Below are 15,800 nucleotides of genomic sequence, written 5' to 3'. Positions count from 1 at the left end.
TACACCTGCACACACAGAAAGCGCAGGACTGCGGCTTACAGTGAGGTGCATTGTGGGTACTACACCTGCACACAGAGAAAGCGCACGACTGCGGCTTACAGTGAGGTGCATTGTGGGTACTACACCTGCACACACAGAAAGCGCACGACTGCTGCTTACAGTGAGGTGCATTGTGGGTACTACACCTGTACACAGAGAAAGCGCAGGACTGCAGCTTACAGTGAGGTTGCATTGTGGGTACTACACCTGCACACAGAGAAAGCGCAGACTGCTGCTTACAGTGAGGTGCATTGTGGGTACTACACCTGTACACAGAGAAAGCGCACGACTGCTGCTTACAGTGAGGTGCATTGTGGGTACTACACCTGCACACAGAGAAAGCGCAGACTGCTGCTTACAGTGAGGTGCATTGTGGGTACTACACCTGCACACACAGAAAGCGCAGGACTGCGGCTGACAGTGAGGTGCATTGTGGGTACCACACCTGTACACAGAGAAAGCGCAGGACTGCGGCTTACAGTGAGGTGCATTGTGGGTACTGTACACAAGCAGGACGCACAGCACCGAATACTGCGGAACTGGAGCGGTTTCCGGTCACGTGTGACCACGGACACGCAGGCAGTTCCTGCTCCCGAGACATGGCAGCCAGGAGCCGGGCTGTAGTGCTGTGCCTGCTGCTGGTGTCGTTCTTCATCCTCCTGTGTCTGAGGAGTCACCCGCTAGGTACACCGTGCCCCTCAGTCACTGTGCTCGTATGATGCCATCTGTACCCTGCGTCTTCTGCATGCGTTATGTTCTGTATGATTGCCAGGAAATGTAACCTTTTGTGCGCACTTGCCCCTTTGGATGAAGTGACGTCGCTGTGTTCTCTCTCACTGCCGGCAATCAGGACAGCAGTGTTTAAAGGGGTTGTCCAGGCAAATCAAAAATTTTCCCTGAGGGAGATGCATGTGTGAAAACATAACAAACTATTTTAATCACCATCTGCATCCAAGAAAGCAGTGATGTAATAATTCTTACCAGCCATCGGACTGCTGTGACCTGTGATTAGCTGCAGCGGTCAGGTGACTTCTCAGATGGTTTCTGGTGATGCGCTGCTCAGTCACCAGACTGCTGCAGCAAATCGCAGGTCACAATGGTGCTGCATCTGGATAAGCAGTGACTTCACAGCGTCCTGTCTGTCCGCAGACCATGGCGTGTCCTGCGCTGGTACGTGAGTTTTTTTTTTGCATATCCAATCCCATGTGCTAAGCTTTATTTTGCCTGGACAGCCCCTGTACTGGTATGTGCCCACAGGGCGTGTATGCAGCAGTTTTCTGTTCAGATATTGTTGCTGGAAAATTTGTATTAGGGGTGTAACTACAATAGGTGCAGGGTTGCCATTGCACCTGGGCCCTTGAGTCTATGGGGCCCAAAAAGTCCCTTTGGCCCATATGAAAAGACCATTGCTGTTAATGACTTGCAATAGTTGGGGCCCCGTTGGAGCTTTTGCAGCAGGGCCCACAAGCTTCAAGTTACACCACTAATCAGTATTATGGATGACATTTTGCAAAATATCAGGAAATGCACAGTGTAAATTAAGCCTCAGTGTGTTATACTGTGCATTGCAAAGGGAGAAACCTGCAGAGAACACACAGTAAGATCCACACCATTTGGTGCTCGGAGGTTGGGAGTTCATGTGGACAGTTCACACTGCTTTTTAAGGCCGTTTCCTCCTGAATGTACATTTGGGCGCCGCCAAAGCCTTCTGTTGGATGAGATTCTCCAGCTCCTAAGGGCTTATTCAGACGTCCGAGCATGGATTAGCTGTGGCTCACTTTCATATATTTCTATGAAGCTGTCATGCTCGGGTTGGGATACCTGCGACCAGTCCGTGCTTCGATTTCTAATATCAGACCGAAATCCACGGTAGTCTTCATGAGCCCTCCTCTTTTTCTGGAGGCCTCCAGAACATTCTGGGAGAGGTGGCAAATGTGAGATATAGTTTATTATTATTTATTTATTATTATAGCACCATTTATTCCATGGCACTTTACATGTGAAAAAGGGGTATACATACAAGAACAATTACAATAATCTTGAACACAATGTGACAGCGACTGGTACAGGAGGAGCGAGGACCCTGCCCCCGAGGGCTCACAATCTACAAGGGATGGGTGAGGATACAGTAGGTGAGGGTAGAGCTGGTCGTGCAGCTGTATGGTGGAGCGGTGGTTACTGCAGGTTGTAGGCTTGTCGGAAGAGGTGGGTCTTCAGGTTCCTTTTGAAGGTTTCCATGGTCGACGAGAGTCTTATGTGTTGGGGTAGAGAGTTCCAGAGTAGGGGGGAAGCACGGGAGAAATCTTGTATGCGATTGTGGGAGGAGGAGATAAGAGGGGAGTAGAGAAGGAGATCTTGTGAGGATCGGAGGTTGCGTGCGGGTATGTAACGGGGAGACTAGGTCAGAGATATATGGAGGAGACAGGTTGTGAATGGCTTTGTATGTCATGGTTAGGGTTTTGAACTGGAGTCTCTGAGCATTGGGGAGCCAGTGAAGAGATTGGCAGAGAGGAGAGGCCGGGGAATAGCGGTGGGACAGGTGGATTAGTCGGGCAGCAGAGTTTAGGATGGATTGGAGGGGTGTGAGAGTGTTGGAAGGTAGGCCACAGAGCAGGAGGTGGCGGGAGATGATGAGAGCATGCACTAGTGTTTTTGCAGATTCATGGTTGAGGAATGTGCGGATCCGGGAGATATTTTTGAGTTGGAGTCGGCAGGAAGTGCAAGGGCTTGGATATGTGGTTTGAAGGAGAGTTCAGAGTCCAGGGTTACCCCAAGGCAGCGAGCTTGAGGGACTGGGGAGAGTGGATAGCAGTTTCACATAAGATGCCAATCCTGGCCTGACTGCCTGAACTAATAGCATCATTGGGATTTACATTGATGTTCGCGTGCATTTTTACATCTTCACTGTTGGGATTTTCTGCCACATGCTCATGCAAAAATGCACCAAAGTTGTGTTAGTGTGAAACCAGCCAAAAGCTCCAAACATGGAAATCTATGCATCTGACATTTGTTAAATCATTAATTCTTAAAGGGTTGGTACCAAAATAACACCCAGAGTATAGGCGATAACTTGCTGATCTCTTGGGGGCCCACTGCTGGAACCCCCCACTGAATGCAATAAGGGGCTCCTCACAATACTTCATTACCTGTAGGACTGCCAGAGATGGCAGAGAGCAGTGTTTGGATGGCAGAGAGCAGTGTTTGTCTTTCTCATAATGAATGGTGTACATGTTTGACGTTCCACTTTCTTCAGATGGAGCACCAATGTGATTCTAAGGTTTGTAGTGGATATTAAGCCAACAGAAAAACTATTGATGCATGACCCGTCAGATGCTGTGTGTGCAGAGGTTTTCTCCCCCATACACCGCACATAAAGGAGCTGTGCCTATGGCTCTGCTGTATTTTTTAGGACTTGCTGATTCATGTGTCTGTTTACTATCCAAACATTTTCTCTGATATAGACTTGGAGCAAAGTCGAATCTGCCCTTTATGACGCAGGGCGTCTGAGGCCACGGTAACACTTTGAGTATTTGGTCAGTTTTTTACATCAGTATTTGTAAGCCAAAACCAGGAGTGGGTGATAAATGCAGAATTGGTGACTTGTTTCTATTATACTTTTCTTCTGATTGTTCCTCACCTGGTTCTGGCTTACACATACTGAGGAAAAATACTGATCAAATAATTCATTGTGTGCCTCAGCTGTCTACTTTTTAGATTTGATCTAGACAGGCTTAACCCTCAACTGGTGAGGTGGGGTTTTTGTCACGCAACTGGTGATGTGGGGTTTCCTGTACCCCAGTGTTTAGAAATCTATTTTTACAGAAAATGCAAAGATCATGTTTGTTTTAATTGTTTTCTTATTGGTGATTGATTACACATGAGTATAACAAATTTTTGACACCCACAAATGGATGGAAGCTAGTGAGACACGTATCCTCATACCAGCATTTTTCAATGAATGGCAGCCGAAATAAAATTCCCTGGGGTGTGGCAAACCCCACCTCACCAGTTGAGGGTTAAAGGGGTACTCTTGGTTTGGGACAAATGTCTGCAATGATTTTATGTGACTGCTGATGAGTCTACAGTCATGGCCAAAAGTATTGAGAATGAGACAAATAGTAATTTTTCCAAAGTTTACTGCTTCATTTTTTGTAATGGCAATTTGCATATACTCCTGAATGTCAAAGAGTGATCAGCTTAACAGCAATTACTGTACTTGCAAAGTCAATATTTGCCCAGAAAATGAACTTTAACCCCCAAAACACATTTCAACATCATTGCAGTCCTGCCTTAAAAGGAGCAGCTAACATCGTTTTAGTGATTGATCCATTAACACAGGTGTGGGTGTTGAGGAGGACAGGGCTGGCGATCAATCAGTCATGATTAAGTAAGAATGACATCACTGGACACTTTAAAAGGAGGCTGGTTCTTGGTATCATTGTTTCTCTTCAGTTAACCATGGTTATCTCTAAAGAAACACGTGCAGCCATCATTGCACTGCACAAAAATGGCCTAACAGGGAAGAGTATCGTAGCTACAAAGATTGCACCTCAGTCAACAATCTATCGCATCATCAAGAACTTCAAGGAGAGAGCTTCCATTGTTGTCAAAAAGGCTCCAGGGCGCCCAAGAAAGACCAGCAAGCGCCAGGACCGTATCTTAAAACTGTTTCAGCTGCGGGATCGTACTACCAGCAGTGCCGAGCTTGCTCAGGAATGGCAGCAGGCTGGTGTGAGTGCTTCTGCACGCACTGTGAGGCGGAGACTCTTTGAGCAAGGGCTGGTTTCAAGGAGGGCAGCAAAGAAGCCACTTCTCTCCAGAAAAAACATCAGGGACCGACTGATATTCTGCAAAAGGTACAGGGAGTGGACTGCTGAGGACTAGGGCAAAGTCATTTTCTCTGATGAATCCCCTTTTCGATTGTTTGGGACATCTGGAAAACAGCTTATTCGGAGAAGAAGAGGTGAGCGCTACCACCAGTCTTGTCTCATGCCAACTGTAAAGCATCCTGAAACCATTCATGTGTGGGGTTGCTTCTCAGCCAAGGGAATCGGCTCACTCACAGTCTTGCCTAAAAACACAGCCATGAATAAAGAATGGTACCAGAATGTTCTCCAAGAGCAACTTCTCCCAACCGTCCAAGAACAGTTTGGCGCCCAACAATGCCTTTTCCAGCATGATGGAGCACCTTGCCATAAAGCAAAGGTGATAACTAAATGACTCATGGAACAAAACATAGAGATTTTGGGTCCATGGCCTGGAAACTCCCCAGATCTTAATCCCATTGAGAACTTGTGGTCAATCATCAAGAGACGGGTGGACAAACAAAACCCAACAAATTCTGGCAAAATGCAAGCATTGATTATGCAAGAATGGACTGCTATCAGTCAGGATTTGGTCCAAAAGTTGATTGAGAGCATGCCAGGGAGAATTACAGAGGTCTTGAAGAAGAAGGGGCAACACTGCAAATATTGACTTGCTGCATTAACTCATTCTAACAGTCAATATAACCTATTGGTACTCATAATATGATTGCAATTATATTTCTGTATGTGATATAAACATCAGACAAACACTAATAAAAACCAGAGGCCAGCAGATCATGTGAAAATATAATTTTGGTGTCATTCTCAAAACTTTTGGCCATGACTGTAGTGAGTACGTGGTCGCAAGTAGGCAAATCATATACGTGCAGTCATATGTCTTCCCTCTCACACTAAAAGCTGTGACAGCATGCACACCCACATATATAGAATAACTGCAGACTTTTCTTTCCAAGCCTGGACTACCCCTTTAAAATGCCCCAGATTTGTCAAAGTGGCCCATACTGCATGATAAATTTGGCACATCTTTAGACTGTTTATTCTAGGAGTTAACACCCACTTGGACTTAACCTCTTTTTTTTTTTTTAAATCAGACAGTTTTCACTGGGGGTGTGCACTTTTCTCTGGATGATGCTGACCAATCATAAGCAGATAAAGAACACGGCCCACCATAGTTTAGAACAGGTTTCTCAGTGTTTGAGATGTATGACAGACGGCCCTGATCTCCTGGTCTAGCCTCCTGCATGGTTAGAAAGCACAGATGACTTAGGCTGTGTTCCCACGATGCTTTTTTTAAGCGTTTCCGCAGCGGCAAAAACGCTGCAGTAACGCTTAAAAACCGCATGGTAGAAGGCCTGCCATGTTCCCCAATGATAATCCGCATGTGCTGTGCACATGCTGCGGAAATTTGCGCTGCAGATTATCATTGCGGAAAAAAACGCAGCACTACCAATTATTTTGCTGAATCGCAGCGTTTTCTCCGCCATTGACTTGCATTGAATCGCTTGGATTCTGCATCACTTCTTATGTAGATGCGGAATCCAAGCGTTTCAATGTGCGGATGGTACCCAGGTCTAGAGGAGAGGAGGCTCTCCTCTGGACCCGGGTACCATAAAAACTGTAAAAAAATAAATAAATAAAAATATATATATATATATATATATATATATATATATATATATATATATATATACATACATACCTATATACCTTCTGGCGGCCCCCGGTGCGCTCCTCATCGCATGCCGGCAGATCGCGATGGACTGAAGGACCTGCGCTGATGTCATAGTCATGTGACGCTGACGTTGGCAGGTCCTTCAGTGTACCGCGATGTGCCGGCAGCCGGGACGGTGAAGCAAGACATGGATTTATATAGTGTGACCAAGTTGACAAGCACTTTCCAAGTGATGCTAAAATCACTTGGAAAAGCGCTTGATAACCCGCATGCTGAAATGCATGTGAAGAACGCTTCAGTTCCGCTTGTTCCTGGCAGGAAAAACGCATGTACAATCCACATGTACAATCCGCATGCTTTTTTTCTGCCAGGGAGATGCAGAAACGCTCAGGAAAAATCCAGAGCATTTCTGCATCGTGGGCACATAGCCTAATGCTTTCCAGATAAGGTCCCAGTAAGGGGCAGGGCAGCACAGCTGAGTTTCTGTTTCACATTGCAAACCCTTCTTTCGGCTCTCCTAGCATTGTCAGCTCTGCTGTACTGCCCATCCCCCACACTGCATGTCCTGATATGTCAGTAAACACACTTGTGTCTGTTGTGCTCAACTTAGCCTGCTCTGATCTCACTGCAGAGTAAGTACATCTGTATATCTATTATATTACAGAACAGACTGTCCCTTATGAGATATAATTACAGCCCTGATCTCACTGCAGAGCGAGTACAAGTTGCTTGAGCACAGCAGACATAAGTGTTATTACATATTACACACTGAAAAACCTGCTGTAAGCTGTGATGAGGGCATGTTCTTCTCTCCTTTGAGTGTTAGGCTATGTTCCCACATGTGTTTTTTTACATCAGAAATCTGCAGGAAATCAGCTGCGTCAAAAACGCAGGTTTTGATGCATTTTTTTTATGCGTAATTTCAGCTTTTTTTTTCACTGTTTCTATTTATGCAGACTTCACTTTCTGACTCCGGAGGGTGTGGACATGCCTGTCTGCCTCTCTGCTAGATTGTGGAGACAATACGGTGCCGGACTACTGGCAGCCCATTGCAGCAGCAGAAGCTTCTACTTTATTTCAGTTACAGTTTTGTTACAGTTATTTTATTTTATTATTTTATTACCTTCTCTGGATTGCAACGTTCCTGTATACTCGTCTATTGGGGATGGAAGATACAACACTTCCCACACTATCAACTGCTGCTGGGCACACAGCACGAGATCTGCACCTGGATCTTCTTCCACCACTTACAAGTCTCCTGCAGGTACAGACACTCTGGGGCACGCAATACGGACCATCTCAGCTAATGCTACTGAAGGATGCATGCTGCTACCCACCGCCTGTGACAGGGATACAGCCATATGTGAGCGGTGGAGGTCACTGCATACGATCTGCCATGGAGAGGACTGGTGTGACGGGTGGAAACAATGACAGGATGGTGGACCCTAGGTCTGTTGCTAAACGAGCAGTGTATTCTAGGGATCGTCTTCTGGAACTGCGCAGGATAAAGTCTTCTCCAGCAGTGGCAATACTGAATGTTCCACGGGAAATAAGGAGACCTTTCAGAGGCTGCAGAGCAGGCAAGAAGATCAAGTCCTGGAGGAGAAGGTTAAAACCAGTGGTCCCATCCATTATCATGGGTAACGTACGATCGCTGGGAAATAAGTCGGATGAACTGCTGGCTCTGAGTAAGACCCAGAAGGAGTTTAGGGAATGCAGTCTCATGTGCTTTACAGAAACCTGGCTGCATGAGGAGGTCCCAGATTCATGTGTCTCGGTACCAGGGTTTCAAATGGTTCGGGCTGATAGAGAGAGAGTTAGATGTGGCAAGAAAAAAGGTGGAGGAGTGATACTCTACATTAACAACAGATGGTGCAATCAGGGGCATGTAACTGTTAAGGAGAAACATTGCTGTCCAAATATTGAACTGTTAGCAGTGGGCCTCAGGCCTTACTATCTGCCTAGAGAATTCACTCTTGTTATTGTAGTTGTGATGTATATACCACCATCTGCGAACCCAGAGGCTGCTGGGGATGTGTTGTCAGGGGTGATGGCCCGGCTTCAGACTAAACACCCAAACTCTCTAACTGTAATTTCTGGGGATTTCAATCGAGTAAAGATCTCATCTGCAATACCAAAGTTCTATCAATATGTAAAATGTCCTACACGGGACAACAACACACTGGATCTCCTCTTTGCTAATGTTAAGAATGCTTATTCATCGGCTGCATTACCCCCCCTGGGGAAATCTGACCACAACCTCATACTATTGTCTCCTGCTTACCAACCAGACGTCCGCAAACAACCAGTGACAATTAAAAAGATAAGGAAGTGGTGTCCAGCAGCAGAGGAGGCGTTACAAGACTGCTTTGATTGTACCCAACTGGGAGGTGTTGTGTACCATGAAAGAGAATTGTGATGTTAATGAGATTACTGGCAGAGTTACTGATTACATCAACTTCTGTATGGACATAGTAGTACCTGTTCAAGAGATTCGGTGTTATGCAAACAATAAGCCATGGATTACAAAAGAGTTGAAACATTTACTAAACATGAAAAAACTGGCTTTTAAAAGGAAGGACAAGGAGGTATTGAAAATTATACAGCGAGACCTAAAGGGGAAAATTAAGATTGCCCGTGAGGCATTCAGAGTTAAATTAGAAAATCAATTTGCTCAAAAAAGCTCCAGAGAGGTGTGGGCTGGAATGAAGCTAGTGACTGGGTTTAAGGCAAGGTCGGAGCAGGGGGGTGGTGGACTTAGAATGGCTAATGAAATGAATGAGTTCTTCAATAGATTCAGCAATAAAGGTGCGGTAGCAGCAGGGAAGGGGGAGGAGGCCGGGGAACAACTAGCTAAATTAACAGGGGGTGAAATAGATCATTTCTCGGTCTCCAAAAATGACGTGAGGGACCAGTTTAGTAAGCTGGCCATTGGCAAAGCAGCAGGGCCTGACGGTCTCAGTCCACGTGTCCTCAGAGTGTGTGCAAATGAGTTGTGTACTGTCTTCCAGCATCTCTTTAACCAGAGCTTACAATCAAAGAGAGTACCAGTGCTATGGAAGACTTCCTGCCTGGTGCCGGTTCCCAAGACTACCTTCCCGGCTTCCCCGGGGGACTATAGACCGGTGGCCTTAACATCCCATGCGATGAAGTCCTTGGAGAGAATAGTACTTGCTCACTTGTGTCCGAGGGTGATGGCGCATACTGATGCTCTTCAGTTTGCGTACCAGCAGGGACTGGGGGTGGACGATGCTGTAGCGTCTCTGCTACAAACAGTACATTCCTTTTTGGACAATGATGGAACCACAGTGCGTGCTTTGTTCTTTGATTTCTCTAGTGCGTTCAACACATTACAGCCACTCTTACTGCGTGGAAAGTTGATTAAAATGGCGGTGGATGAGGGACTTGTGAATTGGATAATTGACTACCTGTCGGATAGGCCACAGTTTGTTAGGTGGGGGACGGCTACATCAGATAGTGTACTGAGCAGTGTCGGAGCCCCGCAGGGAACAGTGCTGTCGCCATTCCTCTTTACATTGTACACAGCTGACTTTCAGTATAAATCAGACCGTTGTCACCTCCAGAAGTACTCGGATGACTCTGTGATAGTTGGCGGTATTGGGAAGGACCAGGATGAAGAGGAATATAGAAGGGTGGTTGCGGACTTTGTAGTATGGTGCCAGGCTAACCATCTAGAACTAAATGTTAAGAAAACCAGGGAGTTGGTGATGAGCTATGGAAGGTGCAAGAAGGTATGCCTACCTGTTACCATTGACGGTCAGGATGTGGAGATGGTGGACAGTTTCAAATATTTGGGGGTTTACCTGGATAGCAAGCTAGACTGGAAGTGCCACATGGAGAAGGTCTACAAGAAGGGGATGAGTAGATTGTACTTCCTAAGGAAGTTAAGGTCTTTTAATGTGTGTGGCAAAATGCTTGAGGTGTTCTACCAATCCATTGTGGCTAGTGCCACCTTTGCGGCAATAATTTGCTGGGGTAAAAGTGTGCGTGTTGCTGACGCCAACAAGCTCAACAAACTTATAAAGAAGGCTAGCGCGACGGTGGGCCTACAGCTTGGGACTTTTGAAGAGGTGGTAGAGGATAGGATTAAGAAGAAGTGCAGAGCTATAATGGGCAACAACACACACCCGCTTTATGAACTGTTTGCGAAACAGAAGAGCACATTCAGCAATCGCCTAATACAACTAAGGTGTAAAAAGGAAAAATACAGGAGATCGTTTGTTCCAACAGCTATGGGGGTGTTTAACAAATGTCTGAAAAGCAATGTCTAAAGCATTCCAAATGTTATGTTATCCTATGTGTCATGTTCGAGATCTGTGTTCTGCTGCTGTGATACCGCAATTTCCTCCGGGATAAATAAAGTATATCTTATCTTATCTTATCTTATGTAAAGTTCTGTGGAAAAAAAAGAACCCCATTCTATTTTGCCATCAAAAAAGCTGAAACCATTTACCTGCCTTGTTTCATCGTTTTTTTCACCATCTCTTACATCCTAGGGGTGAAAAAACGCTGAAAGAAGTGACATGCTCTAATTTCCAAAAACCCAACCAAGGCACAAAATACGCAGCAAACAAAAAGCAACATGTATGAACAGCGAATTCTGGTTTCTTATACACTTTGCTGGTACTGCAAAAGGCAGCTGAAAATTTGCATAAAAATCTGCAGCAAAATCCGCTGAAAAACCCAACGTGTGTGAACATAGCCTTACTGCTTATGATTGGTCAGTATTATACAGGTAGAAGAAGTACACGCCCCCAGTGGAAACTGGCTGATAACACTTACTTGGACTTCACTTTTTTTTTTCACTCATTAGGTGCCACATATCTCTGCAGTGGAGAGGGGAAATAAAAAAAAATCTGTTTTATTCTGTTGTGCAGCCACTATTACATCCTGTGTCCAGCTCAACATGAAAAATTTTGGGAAAGGTCAGAATTTTGGCTCATGTAGCTTAGTAAATCAGCCCCAGTGGCTAACATGGGTGACTTTAGTAGAGTTGACATCCTGACTGCTGTAACTAATACAGTACAGACCAAAAGATTGGACACACCTTCTCATTTAAATTTTTTTTCTGTATTTTCATGACTATTAAAATTGTACATTCACACTGAGGGCATCAAAACTATGAATTAACACATGTGGAATTATATACTTAACAAAAAAGTGTGAAACAACTGAAAATGTCTTCTAGGTTCTTCAAAGTAGCCACCTTTTGCTTTGATGACTGCTTTGCACACTCATGGCATTCTCTTGATCAGCTTCAACAGGTAGTCACCAGAAATGGTTTTCTCTTCACAGGTATGCCCTGTCAGATTTAATAAGTGGGATTTCTTGCCTTATAAATGGGGTTGGGACCATCAGTTGTGTTGTGCAGAAGTCTGGTGTATACACAGCTGATAGTCCTACTGAATAGACTGTTAGCTGCTTTTTTCTTCCCATAATACAAATTCTAAGTAAAGAAAAATGAGTGTCCATCATTACTTTAAGAAATGAAGGTCAGTCAGTGCGAAAAATTGGGAAAACTTTGAAAGTGTCCCCAAGTGCAGTTGAAAAATCCATCAAGTGCTACAAAGAAACTGGCTCACATGAGGATCGCCCCAGGAAAGGAAGACCAAGAGTCACCTCTGCTTCTGAGGATAAGTTTATCCGAGTCACCAGCCTCAGAAATCGCAGGTTAACAGCAGCTCAGATTAGAGACCAGGTCAATGCCACACAGAGTTCTAGCAGCAGAAACATCTCTACAACAACTGTTAAGAGGAGACTTTGTGCAGCAGGCCTTCATGGTAAAATAGCTGCTAGGAAACCACTGCTAAGGACAGGCAACAAGCAGAAGAGACTTGTTTGGGCTAAAGAACACAAGGAATGAACATTAGACCAGTGGAAATCTGTGCTTTGGTCTGATGAGTCAAAATTTGAGATCTTTGGTTCCAACCACTGTCTTTGTGCGACGCAGAAAAGGTGAACGGATGGACTCTACATGCCTGATTCCCACCATGAAGCATGGAGGAGGAGGTGTGATGGTGTGGGGGTGCTTTGCTGGTGACACTGTTGGGGATTTATTCAAAATTGAAGGCATACTGAACCAGCATGGCTACCACAGCATCTTGCAGCGGCATGCTATTCCATCCGGTTTGCTTTTAGTTGGACCATCATTTATTTTTAAACAGCACAATGACCCCAAACACACCTCCAGGCTGTGTAAGGGGTATTTGACCAAGAAGGAGAGTGATGGGGTGCTACGCCAGATGACCTGTCCTCCAGTCACCAGACCTGAATCCAATCGAGATGGTTTGGGGTGAGCTGGACCGCAGAGTGAAGGCAAAAGGGCCAACAAGTGCTAAGCATCTCTGGGAACTCCTTCAAGATTGTTGGAAGACCATTTCCGGTGACTACCTCTTGAAGCTCATCAAGAGAATGCCAAGAGTGTGCAAAGCAGTCATCAAAGCAAAAGGTGGCTACTTTGAAGAACCTAGAATATAAGACATATTTTCAGTTGTTTGAAACTTTTTTGTTAAATATATAATTCCACATGTGTTCATTCATAGTTTTGATGCCTTCAGTGTGAATGTACAATTTTCATAGTCATGAAAATACAGAAAAATCTTTAAATGAGAAGGTGTGTCCAAACTTTTGGTCTGTACTGTATATTGTCAGATATGGTGGACCTCTGCCTGCTCTCTTCCAGACCCCTTTTCTGCAGCGTTTCCCTTTATCAACTCTCCAGATCCACAAGGAATGATACAAATAGTGGGAGAAGCACCACTGAGTACATTCTGTATGGGCAGTATATGGGACCAAAACAGCAGTTTTTTGTAGTTTGATACTCACTTTAGAATTAAAAGCTATAAATATCCACTAATAATGAACATAGGCAATCAAAGCAAAAGCTGGGGATCAAGAACGGATGTGTTCAGCGAATCCGACTTGCAGTAATTACAAGTTTCCTTTCATGCTGATTTTAATGCTATTGATGGTTCTGTTCTGCTTATAAAGCTAATCGATGAAGCCTGAGCTTCTGTGCTGGTAAAACACTTCTGTACAAATTACTTTGTTTGTCACTTTTCTTCTTTTATATTAGGCTTGAAGGAGATTGCGTTCTGGCTGGGAAGATTTATTTTGATCCTTGCTCTTATTACTTTTATTCTCTCTGTGGTGACTCCTTATTTTAATGCAGTTCGTCTGTCTGGCGGCTCTCAAGCAGGTAAGGAAAACGTTTGTGGCCAAGCAAATGTAATGCAGGATAGGTATTAACTTTTAGATACTTTCATGATTTGTGTATATCAAAGCTTATTTCTTTTTAAAGTGATTCTCAACTAAACTTTCCAAAGTTCTCCCATATTGAAAAGTAAAGAGCTCACAAAAGTTCTTGCACATAGTCAGTGGGGCACTACTTCATGTTTGCATCCTTTTTACTGATCCATTTTAACAATGAGTTCTGTTTCTCTCCAATTTAAAGAACAGAGAAACAAAACTGAAAACACTGGTTTCATCAGCGTCCGACCCATGCCACTCTCTCAACATCATCATCAGACCGTTGGAATTTCACACATTAGATAGCTGTTGGCTGACAGCAATCTCTTCCAATTTCCCTGTACACCGGCACTCTTGGCTCTGGACAAAAGGGTTGGCCATTGAAATTCAACTGGTCAGATCCTTCTTTCTCCCAACATCATCTGTCAGGAGGCCCACACACATATTAAGCTGTCGGCTGATCCCACCAATTTCGGCAGGTTCAGACAACTTTAATCCAATGTGTCCTTAAGAGTGGTAGACACAATAAGGAGAAGAATTGGATAAGTGAGGATTTTAAAGTACATTTTTGGGGTTATGGACAGCCAAGAACTGACCAGAACAGGTAGATAGACTCCCTTTAACTTAACCAGTGAAGCTATCATGAGATTCATGCTGCCCAAAACATAGGCAGCGTGAATCGAACATCAGCTGCAGTATTGAAGCTGTGTATGTTTCATTCTAAAATTCTGCTGCATTTCCGAATGGGGAGACGTTAACTGATATGGATATTACGAGTATAGGGGCCTATTGTGATGTGAAAAATAACAAATGTGTTGTCCATATTGAGTTTCAGCAGGCAGATATACAGATGCATCTCATTAAATTAGAATATCATCAAAAAGTTAATTTATTTCAGTTCTTCAGTACAAAAAGTGAAACTCATATATTATATAGAGTCATTACAAACAGTGTGATCTATTTCAAGTGTTTATTTCTGTTAATGTTGATGATTATGGCTTATAGGCAATGAAAACACAAAAGTCATTATTTTAGTAAATTAGAATAATTAACAAAAACACCTGCAAAGGCTTCCTAAGCGTTTAAAAAGGTCCCTTAGTCTGTTTCAGTAGGCTCCACAATCATGGGGAAGACTGCTGACTTGACAGATGTCCAGAAGGCAGTCATTGACACACTGCACAAGGAGGGTAAGCCACAAAAGGTCATTGCTAAAGAAGCTGGCTGTTCACAGAGTGCTGTATCCAAGCATATTAATGGAAAGTTGAGTGGAAGGAAAAAGCGTGGTAGAAAAAGGTGCACAAGCAACCAGGATAACCGCAGCCTTGAAAGGATTGTTAAGAAAAGGCCATTCAAAAATTTGTGGGAGATTCACAAGGAGTGGACTGCTGCTGGAGTCATTGCTTCAAAAGCCACCACACACAGACCTATCCAGGACATGGGCTACAAGTGTTGCATTCCTTGTGTCAAGCCACGCATGACCAATAGACAACCCCAGAAGCGTCTTACCTGGGCCTAGGAGAAAAAGACCTGGACTGTTGCTCAGTGGTCCAAGGTGTTGTTTTCAGATGAAAGTAAATTTAGCATTTCATTTGGAAATCAAGGTCCCAGAGTCTGGAGGAAGAGTGGAGAGGCCACAATCCAAGCTGCTTGAGGTCTAGTGTGAAGTTTCCACAATCAGTGATGGTTTGGGGAGCCATGTCATCTGCTGGTGTAGGTCCACTGTGTTTTATCAAGACCAAAGTCAGCACAGCCGTCTACCAGGAAATTTTAGAGCACTTCATGCTTCCCTCTGCTGACAAGCTTTTTGGAGATGGAAATGTCATTCTCCAGCAGGACTTGGCACCTGTCCACACTGCCAAAAGTACCAATACCTGGCTTATACACAACGGTATCACTGTGCTTGATTGTCCAGCAAACTCTCCTGACCTTAACCCCATAGACTCTATGGGGTATTGTCAAGAGGAAGATGAGAGACACCAGACCCAACAATGCAG

General features: G+C 44.4%; 1 protein-coding gene across 5 annotated transcripts in view; it reads left to right on the top strand.

Annotated features, from left to right (window-relative positions):
- Positions 1-499: 499 nt before the first annotated feature.
- Positions 500-15,800, top strand: part of UBXN8 (UBX domain protein 8) — a 54,275-nt gene continuing 38,974 nt past the window's right edge. The window contains exons 1-2 of one of the 5 annotated variants that reach the window (XM_073636955.1): positions 500-723; positions 13,634-13,756. In XM_073636955.1, the coding sequence (XP_073493056.1) occupies positions 639-723; positions 13,634-13,756 (208 nt within the window). In that variant the 5' untranslated portion in view covers positions 500-638. The remainder of the gene's footprint in view (positions 724-13,633; positions 13,757-15,800) is intronic. The other 4 variants (XM_073636952.1, XM_073636953.1, XM_073636954.1 and 1 more) reach the window with 4 other exon arrangements.

Source organism: Phyllobates terribilis, unplaced genomic scaffold, assembly GCF_046119375.1.
Source record: "Phyllobates terribilis strain yellow unplaced genomic scaffold, ASM4611937v1 Scaffold_1__5_contigs__length_1240528914, whole genome shotgun sequence".
NCBI lineage: Eukaryota > Metazoa > Chordata > Amphibia > Anura > Dendrobatidae > Phyllobates > Phyllobates terribilis.
Note: the sequence above shows the minus strand (reverse complement) of the source record. Positions and strands in the feature narration are given on the sequence as shown.